Source organism: Neovison vison, chromosome 10, assembly GCF_020171115.1.
Source record: "Neovison vison isolate M4711 chromosome 10, ASM_NN_V1, whole genome shotgun sequence".
In the NCBI taxonomy this organism is placed as follows: Eukaryota; Metazoa; Chordata; class Mammalia; order Carnivora; family Mustelidae; genus Neogale; species Neogale vison.
The window spans coordinates 34446959-34461801 of NC_058100.1; the positions used below are offsets into that span (position 1 = coordinate 34446959).

Consider the following 14843-nt stretch of genomic DNA (forward strand, 5'->3'; position numbering starts at 1 on the left):
CAGAATCTGCACTTTAATAACATGCCAGGTCACTGTGGTACACATTAAAATTACTTAAAATACATGAGGCACTGCTTTCAAGTATATACCTTGTATTTGGGACAGGTTCTATTTCTGTAATTACATGCATAAAAAAGCAGATAGTATTTCTCTAAGATGTCGAGAATTATCAATTGATGCAGACACAGTGTACCTCTAAATAATCAGATATTCCTTTTGGCTCTCATGAAAAATAAATCCCCTTAGAGGAGGACTTCAGCAGTATCTGTAATGGGGCTTTTGTAGCAGACCTAGTTAGATGATGGTGTGTGTTGCCTGCCTTTACAGGTGCCCTTGCCTAACACCCTCCCCCTCCCTAAGAGGGAGACTGGACAGCAGAGCAGCGGCCTCGCCTCAGCTCCTCCCACAACTTTCAGCCTCACCTTCAAGGTACGTGCAGCGTCCTTAGCCTCACCTTCAAGGTACGTGCAGCGTCCTCCTCCTGAAGGTCCTTGATGACGCATGCGAGGGGCAGGAGCTAGAGATACTCTCGGTATTTTTGTGGTAGCAGCAATACTACGCTGAGGAAATAGAGTTACGTCAAATTATACCTTAAAATTTGATTAACTTCTAATACCACTTTAAAGGAAGGCCTATTATGCCTGTGAATTTTGTCTTAAAAATACAGGAAAGCCTTTTTATAGTCTGTGTTTGTACTGACTTCCTCTTGGAGACCTTCAGTTTTGGATATATTAGTTGTGTTATAAAACCAGCTGGCTTGTTGTGTTGCATGTTTGTTGTTGGTATTTATCCTAAGTTCCCATAGTGGTAAGACTGCTCATTTCCTGTCCCTGTAAACTCTGTGAATTGAATGAATGCATTGTAATAATTAGAATATTTTACGAAGAGGTAATTAATACAAGTTGATTTGATTTGATTTTTGTTGGATACTTTTTGAATAAGAGGGCAAAAGAGATTGTAGACAACAGGTTTTTTTTATATCAAGAAATGCAGGCTTATTTTTTATCTCCTGTTGTGTTTATAATACTGAGCTATGTTACTAATGCTTTTTTACAGTTTCTTGAGAGAATTTTAAATCAGTTGTTCACCTCCAGATCAGTCAGTGGTTAAAAAAGGGACATGAAATTCAAGTGAAGATGCTTTAATGTGCATCCATTTATCCCGTTGGTGGTGTTTGTTCACTTTTATAATCTGGCAAGTATTTAACGCCTGTAGCAGGATTTCCTAATGCTGGTGCAGTGGTTGACAGTGAATCACTGATGACCTTGACAAGAGGGGGAAACATGTTGGCCAGTGTTCATTTCTAGAAGTTTGAGAGGAAATTTTATGAGACAGTCACTTCTGCTTTGTGTCAACCCCCATCGTTGTCCAGTCTGGCTCTTCACTGCTGGTTCCTGCTTAGCCTTAAAGGCTTTTCCCGCTGTGATGCGTATTTCAGTCTGTTCCTGCCGTGTCTTCCGTGTGGTTTTGACCAGTCAAGGCTGGTCCAGTTTCACAGGAGTAAATACAAGATCATGAACTCTTCTTTAGACCAGATGGTAATTCTTCAAGAACCCATTTGGCCTTGCCTTTCACTTAATGCTTTTAAGAAGAAATACGCGTTTAGAGTTAAAGCGAATTTAAATCAGATTTACTTTCTCTGGTTTCTTTACTTCTTCTGACTTCTCTCTATTTGGATAATATATAAAGTATAGAAAAGTTTTATTATATGGATTTTACTGACAGTATATTTGTCAAGGGGAAAACTAATATAATTAAATAAATGTACTTGTTTTCTTGAATTTCTAAAAATAGAATCTAAATTTCCTTGTTGCTGAAGAAATGAAATGAAGCCATACGTGTGTGGCCTGTATATTATACAGGTTTGATGAGCTGTAATTTATGCATTCCCAGCATGCTAAAACTAGTATAAAAAAGGCAATGTATGCTCTATAGAACTGCTCTAAACCATTAAATCTCAGTACAGATTGCATTTTGTCTAACTTTAGCCTAAATTTTTTTATTGGTTGATTTTTTTTTTAACTTAATCAAGACTTGTTTTAAAATAAAACACATTTGAAACTAGCAAGGTGATTGTGAGAACACTCACAAAAACCTAAAAGTGTCCCATGTTTTGGTATTATAGTGATGATATTAGTCATCTGAGGAAAACTTGAATTATATGTAACATGTATTTTAACAAGAAAGCAGTGAAGATATGTAACAATTTCTCATTCTTACAATTAAAATTTAGTAAGGTTAAAAATTTTTAAGTTGGTACTTCAAGGACCAACAGCTTCCTAAATACGGCATTAATAACTGTTACTTGATTTTTCGGTAGCTGAATTTTATAGACTACCTTGTGCTTTGTTTGTTTTTTCCACAGCCCAGTATTTTGGCTAGTAGTAAAAACTTCACAGTCTATGTTTCAATTTCCCTCCTATTGGAGGACCTACATGTGTGCCCTCCAGCTTAGGATCCACTAGCCACATGGCATTAGTAAACACTTTAATGTGGCTAATCCAAGTTGTAGTATATGCTGTAAGTGTAAAATAAAATAGACACTGGGTCTGAAATGTTAATATTTAGAAGTTAAAATGTCAATTTTTGTGTTGATTTTAGGTTTTAATTGTAGATTCATGGGTTGAATAAAATACGTTATCAAAATTAGTATTACACTTGATCTCAGCCAAAAGGCTGAGAAGCGATATCAAAATTAATATTACCTCTTTATTTTTTTGAATGCAGCTATTAGAAAAATTATACATGATTTGCATTTATATGTCTGTTGAATAACACTGGTCTAGATAGATTAAAATAAGATATGTGTCTACGTTTTTTTTCCTTAAAGATTTTATTTATTTATTTGACAAAGACACAGCGAGAAAGGGAACACAAGCAGGGGGAGTGGGAGAGGGAGAAGCTGGCTTCCTGCTGAGCAGGGAGCCCAAGGCGGGGTTCAGTCCGGGGACCCGGAGGTCATACCTGAGCTGAAGGCAGATGCTTAACAACTAAGCCATGCAGGCAGGGTGAGAAGCAGAGGGAGAGGGAGAATTTCCAACACAGAGCCCAACTCGGGGTTCAGCCCCACAATCCTGAGATCATGACTTGAGCTAAAACCTAGAGCTGGATGCTTAACCGACTGAGCTACCCAGGCACCCCAGTCTGTCCACATTTTAAGAAAAAGCTAAAACCTGTAGTGCACAGTTGCAGTCTGACATGCTTGATGAGATCTGGGTGTAAAACAAGGAATACTTTTACTGCATCCAAACCTTAAAACCTGTCTGGTTAGTTACTTTGCCTTTTACGACACTGAACATAAAACAGCTAAACAAAAGGTACCTGTCGTCTGCCATTGACAATTGCAGCGTTACAGAGAAAGAATCGAAGGAATGGGAATTCATGGAGGGCCTTCAGCGCCTTTCCGACCGGAGGCAGAGCCTTAGGTCAGTCCTACAGGGGCATGGCATTTCCATCCTTATGCCCCAGTGGTCTGGGGACTCATATTTTCGTGGGACAGGAGCTGTGACTTTTTCTATTTTGTTGACTTCTTTGCCAGAGCTGTCAACACGCTCTCCTTAAAGACATAATTACAGCCCACTGCCTCCCAGTTAGAGGAAGGGAACAAAGATAAAGGGACAAGTGAAAGGTTTGAAAGCCTTAGGTCTTGATCTTTTATTTTTGCCATTTTTTGGAAGATTATACTTGGAATTTAAAAATATACACACGTATGTGTGAGTATATATGTATATTCTGTGTTAGCATCATGGGTTTTTTGTTTGTTTTTTGCTTTTAAAAAAAATGTGCATTCTATTATAGATGGAGTCTGCACGCAAGGCATGGGAGAATTCTCCAAATGTGAGGGAGAAGGGCTCTCCAGTAACTTCCACAGCTCCTCCAATCGCCAGTGGAGTCAGCAGTGGCGCCGGTGGACCAAGCGCTGCTAATTACAGCTCGTTCTCCAGCGCGTCCGTGCCTCAGATTCCTGTCGCTTCCGTCACTCCCACAACATCACTGTCAGGTAGAAGGTGTTCGTACCTTTCCTTTAAATGTCTTACAATTTTTTCCTGTGTACTACCCCCCCAGGTGTATTACTTACGGAACATACAAGACTGCACAGGATCTGATGGTCAGCTATCTTGTAAACTCTTCTTGCCTTTACAGCCCCCGCCTTAGCCCTCTTCCGGTTTCAGTTAGCTCAGCAAAGAGTTACTGATGACTTGCTAGAACACTTTGCTTTCTGGACCTTCTGCCCGGCCCCATGCCCTTCGTGTCTCGTCCCCTGCCCATTATAGGTATTTTAAGTAATTGGTGAAAAGATGTTTATCTTGTTCCTCTAAATTTTTCTATAAAATTCATCTTTTGATTTTTATTTTTTAACTTATGTAGCTAGTTAGTCCAACTCAGAAATAATACAAAGTCATGCAGGTTGTAAATTTTTATCATCTGTATTTAATTTGAAGCAGCTGTTGACCTAAATCTGTTGAAATGACATATATCTTCTGGTGAAGAGTTAGGGGTAGAGAATTTCCAGTTTGTTATTTGAATAGGTGATACATATTGCATTTTTTGGCCAGGGAGAAGGGTGTTTTGTTTGTTTTTAAGGAGAGTCCATCAGCGCCCCAAGTTAGTGCTTATCTTACTTAAATTTTTCACTAGCACATTATCCTTTCATTAAACTATATTTCTTTTGGGGGCTTCATAGTTCTTGAATAATTTCTAAAATGCTTGACTCTAGGAAAGTACACCCTTTGACCATATGTATAACCATGTTGCTTCTGTCAAAAACAGAAATTTCTTTGTAGAAATTCTTTCCCAGTATTACCTAATGTTTCCAAAGCAGCAGAAGCTGCTTTCATTTTTTTTTTTTAATTAATATATAATGTATTATTAGCCTCGGGGGTACAGGTCTGTGAATCGCCAGGTTTACACACTTCACAGTACTCACCGTAGCACATACCTTACCCACTGTCCATAACCCCTCCACCCTCTCTGTACCCCCCTCCCCCCGGCAACCCTCAGTTTGTTTTGTGGGATTAAGAGTCTCTTATGGTTTGTCTCCCTCCCAATCCCATCTTGTTGCATCAGAAGCCGCTTTCCAAAAGATATAAGATACATCTAGCATAGAATTTACTTTCTTTGACTGGTTCTCATTTAGTGATTGCACTGCTGTTTTTCACTATTCTGGCATTCTGTGTCAAAAGATTTGGCCTTTGGGATGTACTATGGTTATTTTGATGTTACGTGAAATCAGAAGTATGTATTAAGACAAACAGATTCAAATCCAGGAGCGTGCTTCCCCTACCGTCCATTTGTAAGACATCTTCATTGTGCTGGCTGGGACCCCGGTCATTTGGGTGGGTAGGGGTTGGGGCTATAAAGCAATCAGGAATATAGTGTAGTGGAGAGATTAGGAAATAAAGGGACTGGGAAGGTTCCCTTCTGGTCACAGTTGACCCTTAAACAACGCAGAGGTTAGGGGCACTGACACTTGGCGACCAGCACATGCAGTCAGAAACCTGTCACTTCCCCCTAAATTAACTACCAAGAGCCTACTCTTGACCAGAAGCCTTACCAATAACACCAATAGCTGATTAACATGTATTTTTTATATGTTACATGTATTATATGCTGTATTCTTTCAGTAAAGTTAGAGAAAGAATGTTACTAAAATCATAAGAGAAGGTACATTTACAGTACTGTACTCTATTTAATCGAAAAAAAGTTTGTGTGTAAGTGGACCCACACACAGCTTAATGAACCTGTGTTGTTCAAGGTCAAGTATACTTTTTTCCAGGTGTGGTTCCCCCACACTCTCATCAGTTAGGATGAATTTTTATATTTCTTGCCAGTCATCCTACTGGTAGGGCTCAAGTGGAAGAACACGGGGGCCTTGATCCTGGTCCTCTCCTAGATCAGACATCATTTGAAGTCTGGAAAAATGATGATGATCTTATCCACATCTTCTACTCCTCATCACCCACTGATCAGCAGAACTATCTTACGTTTTATAATTCAACTTATTTATTAATAGTTTATTTTCTTTTTAAGGTATTATTATATACCTGTTTTTTGCTGGTATATGTACAGGGAGAGTGAGGACTAAGTATAACCTTAAGTTCATATGGCTGTGGAGCAATTATGATCTCCAAAGGCCTGTTTTACCTTAATGAGTATTAAGGTGCAGCACTTTGTTCTTCCGTGTCGTTCCATCTATGCCTGACCTTAGAAGATGTTTAAGTATTCATTCATAACTGAAGCTCTTAAGATCGCCTGTAAGGTATCTTGCTGGAAAGAAGAAAAGAAGTCTGACCTTTCGTTTACATGACTTTTTAGGAGCAGTTGTGATCTCTCCAGTGCATTTATACTTTCAGTTTATTTTATTTCTCAATCTCTACACCTAATGTGGGGCTCGAACTTGTGACCCTGAGATCAAGAATTGGTGCTGTTCCAACTGAGCCAGATAGGCACCCCTACATTCTTGATTATTCCTAAGGTGCGGCATTTTGTCCTTCCGTGTTACTACATCTGTGCTAGCCATTCGTGAGTGAAACTCTTGACCATCCTTTCCTTTCTGATGATTAAAGAACCATTAGCTGGAGGCTACACTGACAACCCTGTAGGCTCTTGGCCATCTTATTTTGTGAGTTTTATCTTTTAATTTCCTTCTCTTTGCATTTTTTTACTGTACCGTATTTCTCCAGATTTCATAGTCTTGTTTACATTTGGTGATCACTACTTAAGTGCATGGTAAGTATCTGCAGGGCGTAAACGTGAATTTTCCAGTGTCTAGCTGGCGCTTGAGTTGTTTTTATAGTGAACAACAGTGGCTCTTTAAAATATGCTACCTTTTTCCCTCCCACATATAGGAGCTGGTACATATACTACCTCTTCTTTGAGTACAAAATCTACAACCACATCAGATCCTCCTAATATTTGTAAAGTGAAACCCCAGCAGTTACAGACAAGCAGCCTGCCTTCTGCAAGTCATTTTTCACAGTTAAGCTGTATGCCTTCCCTTATTGCCCAGCAACAGCAGAGCCCGCAGGTCTATGTGTCTCAGTCTGCGGCAGGTAAGATTTTTAGGGTTGGGTATAAGGAATTCAGAAAAGTTAAGAATTTTTTACATGCTCACATTTTTCTCTCAAGTTTAAATAATTTTTATCTGCTTTGCAGATTTGTTTCATCATAGAATTTAATGTTCTCTCTCTGATAAGTGTTCCAGGGGGGCTCTTGGCAGTTGTTTCTTACGTGTATATTACATACAAGACAAATAAGTGTCTAGTAATTTGCAAAATAACTTAAACATTTCATGTTATTCCAGTCAAGTTACAAAACTTTATTACCTAAAACTTGACAAATCAATAATAAAATTGATGGGGAAGAATAAGCCTAAGATTAGCAAAGAAAAAATTTTATGTTGGGGTACTGGGGCAACTTACCCTAGTAAATACCACAACATTAATCTTAGTTAAATAGTAAATAAATATTTGAAAAATACTCAAGCTCACTAATGATTTAAATTCAAAATAAACAGTGAGGCTATTTCTTGCCTTTCTGTATGGGAAATATTCGAAAGATTGATAATACCCAGTTTTTATGAGGGTCACAGCTATTATTAATAGTTTCTTAAAGTGCATGGCTGATGAGTATACAAATTGACATATTCTTTTAGAAAAGTACGAGAATATTTTATATGTATATACTGAACCGTAGTAACAACTTTCATGGGAATCTTACCATATAGATAAACTTAGTATTCATCAGAGACATAAGTAGGAGTGTGTTCATTCACTGCAGTATTGTTTATAATGGTGACAAATTAAAAACCAGTATGGGAAGTTCTCCAAAACGTACCTAAAAAGAGCAGATCAAAATAGTTTATATAATACATAGAAATCTGTCAAGCATCTAAACCAGATTCTTTCAGTTATTAAATTCCAGTTCCTTTGAAATATTTTGTTAAATTCTAGTAGATAGATATAAAATTAGAATAGATTTGCTGATAACCAGTGGGTTCATTTTCACTTTGAGTAGATCATGTCCAATTTCACTAGTTAATACCCATTGGAAGTGTATGAGGGTGTTTTTTTATACCTCAAAGTATAATGGACCCTTGTGCAATGCAAGGGTTAGGGGTGTCAATGCCCTACATAGTCAGAAATCCACATACAGCTTTTCACTCCCCCAGATTTAATTACAGGTATCCTACCTTTGACTAGAAGCCTTACTGGTAACATAAAGAGTTCAGCAACACATACTTTGTATATTGCATGTATTATACCTTGCATTCTTACAGTTAAGTAAGCTAGAGAAAAGAAAATGTTGCTAAGAAAATCATAAGGAGAAAATATGATTACAGTACCTCACTGAATTATATGAAAAAAATACACAGTTCAAACCCCTGTTGTTCAAGGGTCAGCCGTATTAGAGTTTTATTGTTTTAATTTGCATATACCTCTCTGCTGGAAGTTTTCAGTCTTTTCATACTTCCAGTTTTCCTTGGCTGTGTTAGTTTTCAGTGGTCTCAATTTAAAATCTGCTACAAAACCTGGATGTTAGTGACTTTTTGGAAAATTCCTGAAGCTTAGCCACCTAAAACTGCTTGTTTTTTCCTGATGGTCTGTATAGCTCAGATCCCTGCTTTCTATGTGGACACGAGTCATTTGTTCGGCACCCAGCACGCACGGTTGGCCCCACCTTCCTTGGCTCAGCAGCAGGGCTTCCAGCCCGGTCTGTCCCAGGTAAACCACACCGACTTTGATCACGCGTTTGTTTCTTGGCATGCTGATGGTATAATACGTATCTTAAAGGCTCTTTAAGTTGAAATGTTCTGTTGAACATGGGACAGTCTGTGCTTACCTTGGTATGTATTAGCAAAATTTTCATACTTTCCCAAATTTGCCAGAACTTAGTGGCTAGCAGTCTAGAATAATGTATTGAAAGGAAAATTTAGATGCTTACATTGGTTTTGTTTTAAAAGGGAGCTGATAGATATATGTTTTCTATTCTTTTCATATCTCAAATTTTTATTTTCCCAAATACTGTGATTTGTGTAGAAGGTGCTCATGTGTTTTTGTTGCATCGCAGCCAACTTCGGTTCAGCAGATCCCGATCCCCATTTACGCGCCGCTGCAAGGACAGCATCAGGCGCCGCTGAACTTGGGAGCCGGCCCTGCTGTTTCCCAGGCTCAGGAGTTATTCACGTCCTCACTTCAGCCGTACAGGTACGTGCTTCGTGATTGCTGAGCCCGCTGTAACTCTTGCTGCTCCTCCTTTCTCCCAGAATCTCAGCTGACCCTTTTACCGAAGTCCTCGAAATGATGAAGCATGTTGATTTTATGTCTTAAAACCTAGCTTTCAGTAATTTCAGTCAAGACTTTTTTGAACAAAGTAAGATCTCAGATATTCTTGAACACGAAGATAACAACAATCCCAGAACAATTAGGAATCAGAGGAAATAGCTGCTGAGGGTCCTGGAAGGCTGCCTGCCCCCTTCCAGAGCAGCTGTGCGTCCGCGCCTGCCCTGGGGCCTGCGTGGGGCTTGGCAGAGAACCGCAGAGGGGGCAGGAGCCGGGGTGGAGGGTGCCAGGCAGGGAACAGAGGCAGTGGGGATAGTGCTGACAAGTAGAGAAGCAACTGTTCTTTGGAGCGATTCACTGTAAGTTAGCTTTGTGATTAAGGAAATCGCCTTTTAGTTGGTATTAGCTACTTGCAGCATGGCTGGAAAGTTTGGGGCTACTTTCCAGCTGTGCAGAAAAAAAAAGCTCAGTGATGAATTAGTGTCTTGCATGGCCGGGGGAGATGGAGTAGCAGTGCACTGACGTTTTGCATCTCTAGTCCCCTTTTAACGATGGCCTCGGAAGATGTATTTCTGAAGACCAGACCTGTTCTGTAGAAAAATAACGTCAGCTGTGTGTGTGATTGTGACTGATGACAAGTGTATTGGAAGGCACAGGTTTAACCTTGGAAAGCGATTGTTTGTATCCCTGCCGTGTCTTTCTGCTCTTCTTGCTCTCAACCTCGTCAGGATAGTGCTTACTAATACAGAATCCCTGAATCAACTTCTGCCAAGACAGTCGTTTGGGGGTTTTGTCTTTTTTTTTTTTAAAGATTACTTTAGAGAGCCCACGGCGGGAGGGGGGAGGAGAAAGAGTCCTAAGCAGACTCCACACCAAGTACAGAGCTTGAGGCGGGGCTCTGTTGCGGAACCCCAAGATCACAACCTGAGCTGAATCCCAGAGATGGACGTTGAATCAGCTGCGCCGCTCACGCAGCCCAGGACTGCGTGGTTTATAAGCGTTTGCGTACGGTTTCCCGATTCACATTTGACACGTAGGCAGAGAGACTGCCCATGACCGGAGGCTAGCTCTTCTGCTAAATGGCCTTTGTTTCTGCCACAGATGTCAGTTTTAACAAAACATAATGATACTACTTCTTGATAATACAGTCTTGAATCCAGTGCCTTGATACAGTTACTCTGTATCTTAGCATTCGTAAAAGTATAGCTTGAAGGCCCCCATTCCAGAGGTAAGAGGGTAGTCTGAAATCAGATTCCAGCGTTGTAGTTTTTTTAAAAACCATTCAAATATGCCACAGTGTTATAAACTAGAGTCACCATGCTATACGTTACATTCCCATGACTTCTTTCGTAGCTAGCAGTTTGTACCCTGTGACCATAACACGGTGTTGCATATTTGAAAGTTGCTGAGGGGCACCTAGAGGCTCAGTTAAGCATCCGACTCTTGATCTCAGCTCTGGTCATGATCTCAGGGTTGTGAGATCAAGCCTTGCCTGGATCCCCCTTGGGATTCTCTCTCTCTCTAAAGAAAGAAATTTGCTAAGAAAGTAGATCTTGAGAAAAGTTCTCATCACAAGAAAAAAGTATTTTTGTGACTATGTATGGTGGCAGAGGTTAACTAGACACTGTGATGATCATTTCATAATACGTACAAATACTGAATAATGTTGTAACCCTGAAATTAATACATTACACTTCCATTATACCTCACTAAAAACAAACAGAAACTCTGTGGGTAATCCTGATGTTGGACGACTATGCTTCATTCTGTAGAGGCCTTGAGATTTCCTACAAGAGGTATATGGGCCTCTCGTGGCTCAGTTGGTTAAGAGTCTGATCCTTGTTTTCCACTCAGGTCATGACCTCAGGGTTTTAGCTCAAGCCCCACGTTAGACTCTGCACCCAGCAAAGTCTGCTTGAGACTGTTCCTCTCTCCCTTTACCCCACTCCCACTCACTCGAGCGCTCTCTCTCTCAAAATCTTTTTTTGTTAATACACACATTGACAGACATATAAATAGAATAATGAAATACAAATAAGAAAAATCAGCTATTAGGGACGCCTGGGTGGCGCAGTTGGTTGGACGACTGCCTCCGGCTCAGGGCGTGATCCTGGAGTCCCCGGATCGAGTCCCACATCAGGCTCCCAGCTCCATGGGGAGTCTGCTTCGCTCTCTGACCTTCTCCTCGCTCATTCTCTCTCTCACTGTCTCTCTCTCTCAATAAATAAAATAAAAAAATCTTTAAAAAAAAAAAAAAGAAAAAAAAAAGAAAAATCAGCTATTAGTGCTATAAATTTGAATAAAATGTTGATACCAAAGAGAAAGGCAGATCTGGTTCTGAGCCTGCTAGTGAAGACATGAAAAGAGAATCATTCTCGTTGTTCAAGAGGAGAAACTCTTGTTAGTTACTCAGGAAGAGCAAGCCTCTCTCTAGAACTTTGTTGTGTATGGGGCTCTAAATCATGAAACACGTACTTCAGACACAGTCTGCGTTCTCTTTCTTAATTGTGCTTGTTAGAGTGCTTGGTCATTTGGGATACTCATTCCCAGGATTTCCAGATGCCAAAATAGAATTGACTACTAATACAAGTCTTGTCTTGTTAATACCTGTGTAGATCTCAGCCAGCCTTCATGCAAAGCAGTCTGTCCCAGCCGTCTGTGGTTCTTTCTGGTACTGCCATCCACAACTTTCCAGCTGTCCAACACCAGGAACTTGCAAAGGCACAATCAGGTCTTGCCTTTCAACAAACTTCGAATACGCAGCCTATTCCTATATTGTATGAACATCAGCTGGGCCAGGCATCGGGACTAGGAGGTTCCCAGCTAATTGATACACATCTTCTCCAGGTAAGACGGGAGCACAGGGGGCTAGAATCATGCACTGTCATTGTCTTCCTGCATAGCAGATTATTTAAGGAAACAATTTTTAAAGAAAAAGTGTTAAAAGACATGAAAAACCAAAGGTCCTTTTACCTAATACTAAAATTCTTAGAGATTGTACATCCTTGATGTCTGAATTGGAAGTATTTCATTCTTATTGCTGTTTTCTTACACAATTTTTTCTAGGCTAGAGCAAATCTTACCCAGGCTTCAAATCTTTATTCTGGACAAGTACAACAGCCTGGTCAGACAAATTTTTATAACACTGCCCAGTCACCAAGTGCTCTCCAGCAGGTAAACTATGGCATGGTAAATTTCCTCAATTTTCTTCATTATTATTATTATTATTATTATTACTTTTATTGCGTTTGTTTTTGCTTGGCAGTTTTAATAGAACCAAGATGGGGAGACGGCTCAGTGGTTTTCAGACTTTTCTCTCCGGTGTCCTAGGAGTCCTGCGGAGTCCACTGGTGGTGGACCGTGCTTAGTCCCACGGCACCTCTCCTCAGCCCCGCTTCAGTCACTTCTGCTTTTTCGCGCTTTATTTTAAATCGGTTTCCATGTAATCATTTATTTCAACAAAGGGTTCCATGACTATAAAAGTTGGCAAACCATTTTCGGGGAGCTGCGGTCGCATGTAAGCGCGTACCCATGTATCCCACGCACGCTTCCCCATCCGTGCTAGAGACGGAGCGGCCTCTGCGGACCGTCGCGCTGCTCAGTCCAGTACTTAGAGCGGTGTGGCAGCCTGTGACCGGGGGTCCGTGGCAGACGTGCGCACACTGCCAGCACTGTCCTGCATCTGCTCTTCACGAGTTCATGGAGGGCTGAAGGAGAGAGACAACAATTAGTCATTTCTGCATTCTGGTGGCTATTTTAGGGGTGAAACTTCATAAATGTATCTGTTACCTTGACATTCAAATTAGATACTGCTTCTATGAAAACTGAAAGGTTACTTCTCTTCTGGTCAAAGCTTATTTTAGTCAGACCTGAAAACACTAGAGATGTCTGTCTGGGAGAGTGCGACAACACTACTTTCTTCAGTTGTATGCCACGACGTCATTGTATTGTGTGTTTATTAGACCTGTCCGTGGATTCCTTCAGACATCTTCGTAGTGGTTTGGCTAGTGTCTGCGCTGCTAGTCATGTGTTGTGACAGCCTTAATAAAAGAATGGAGGTAATGGCTAAGCAAAAGACAATATGTGAAATATATTAATAGATTGAAGTATTCTGTTAAACTGTTACTCTTAAGGTTTTTAGAGTTGTCTAGAGAGTTACAGGGCTATACAGATGACAGATACAAGTAAATGGCCACAGTTTCTTTTTGCTTATTTTCTAGGTTACGGTACCTTTACCAGCATCCCAGCTTTCATTACCTAATTTTGGATCTACAGGGCAGCCTTTAATCGCTCTGCCTCAGACTCTTCAGCCCCCATTACAGCACACCACCCCACAAGCCCAGGCCCAGAGCCTGAGTCGTCCGGCCCAAGTAAGCCAGCCTTTCAGAGGATTGATCCCAGCTGGAACACAGCACAGCATGATCGCCACCACAGGAAAAGTGAGTGAAAGAGGGATTTGCAGTTCTTTGAGAATTTAAGGCTATGTGTTTAGATATAGACATCTTACATCTGTAAAAGTAAAATGCATAAGTGTTTACCACTCTCTAGGAGATCTCACACTCTGATGTGCTCTTTTCAAAAAAAATTTTTATTTTTAAAGTAATCTCCACACTCAGTGTGGGGCTCGAACTCACAAGCCCGAGATCAAGAGTTACACGCTCCACTCTCTGAGCCAGCCAGGTGCCCCCAGCCCCAGGGTACCTTTTTTTTAAAAAAACTTCTTAAATCTACTTGTGATGTGTTTGACTTCCTCTGTTTCTTACTTAGTAGCCAAGAATTCACAAATTTTATGGATGAATTGGGTTTACACAGTCTTTTAAGACTTTTTACCCACACGGGCGCCTGGGTGGCTCAGTGGGTTAAGCCGCTGCCTTCGGCTCAGGTCATGATCTCAGGGTCCTGGGATCGAGGCCCGCCATCGGGCTCTCTGCTCAGCGGGGAGCCTGCTTCCCTCTCTCTCTCTCTCTCTGCCTGCCTCTCCATCTACTTGTGATTTCTCTCTGTCAAATAAATAAATAAAATCTTTAAAAAAAAAAAAAAAAAGACTTTTTACCCACAAATTTGGCTTTGATAATTTACTTAAATTGTTATTTAAATTATTATTTAAATTAAATCAAGGCCACAAATTTGGCCTTGATAATTTATTTAAAACTTAATTATAGGATTTTTATACTAAAATTCTTTACCTCTTTAGCTTATGGAATTCCAGAAACGCTAAGTCTTGTCTTTGTTTTTTTCTCAGATGTCTGAAATGGAACTGAAGGCCTTTGGAAGTGGCATTGACATAAAGCCAGGCACGCCTCCAGTCAGCGGTAGAAGCACCACACCAACATCTAGTCCCTTCCGGTAAAATGGGCATTTGAATTTCCAAATAAGTAAACACAGTTTGTTTGTTAGATTCTTACTATGTCAGCAGGCCTGTGGTAAGCACAAGACATTCTGATAGTGTTATCTGAAATGTTAAGCTATTAAATTAAGAATGTATATGTTATACTATATCTTTAAGAAAATTTTTTTTAAATACAGGGCAAATCTAGCTAGAATTCTTTCTCACCTCTGCCC

General features: G+C 40.3%; 1 protein-coding gene across 13 annotated transcripts in view; it reads left to right on the forward strand.

Annotated features, from left to right (window-relative positions):
* Window positions 1-14843, forward strand: part of PRRC2C (proline rich coiled-coil 2C) — a 95569-nt gene that overhangs the window by 75331 nt on the left and 5395 nt on the right. For 9 of the 13 annotated variants that reach the window (XM_044266957.1, XM_044266963.1, XM_044266960.1 and 6 more), the window contains exons 24-32: window positions 328-429; window positions 3799-4000; window positions 6849-7052; window positions 8611-8723; window positions 9070-9206; window positions 11897-12128; window positions 12348-12470; window positions 13502-13720; window positions 14524-14627. In XM_044266957.1, the coding sequence (XP_044122892.1) occupies window positions 328-429; window positions 3799-4000; window positions 6849-7052; window positions 8611-8723; window positions 9070-9206; window positions 11897-12128; window positions 12348-12470; window positions 13502-13720; window positions 14524-14627 (1436 nt within the window). The remainder of the gene's footprint in view (window positions 1-327; window positions 430-3798; window positions 4001-6848; window positions 7053-8610; window positions 8724-9069; window positions 9207-11896; window positions 12129-12347; window positions 12471-13501; window positions 13721-14523; window positions 14628-14843) is intronic. The other 4 variants (XM_044266959.1, XM_044266965.1, XM_044266969.1 and 1 more) reach the window with 1 other exon arrangement.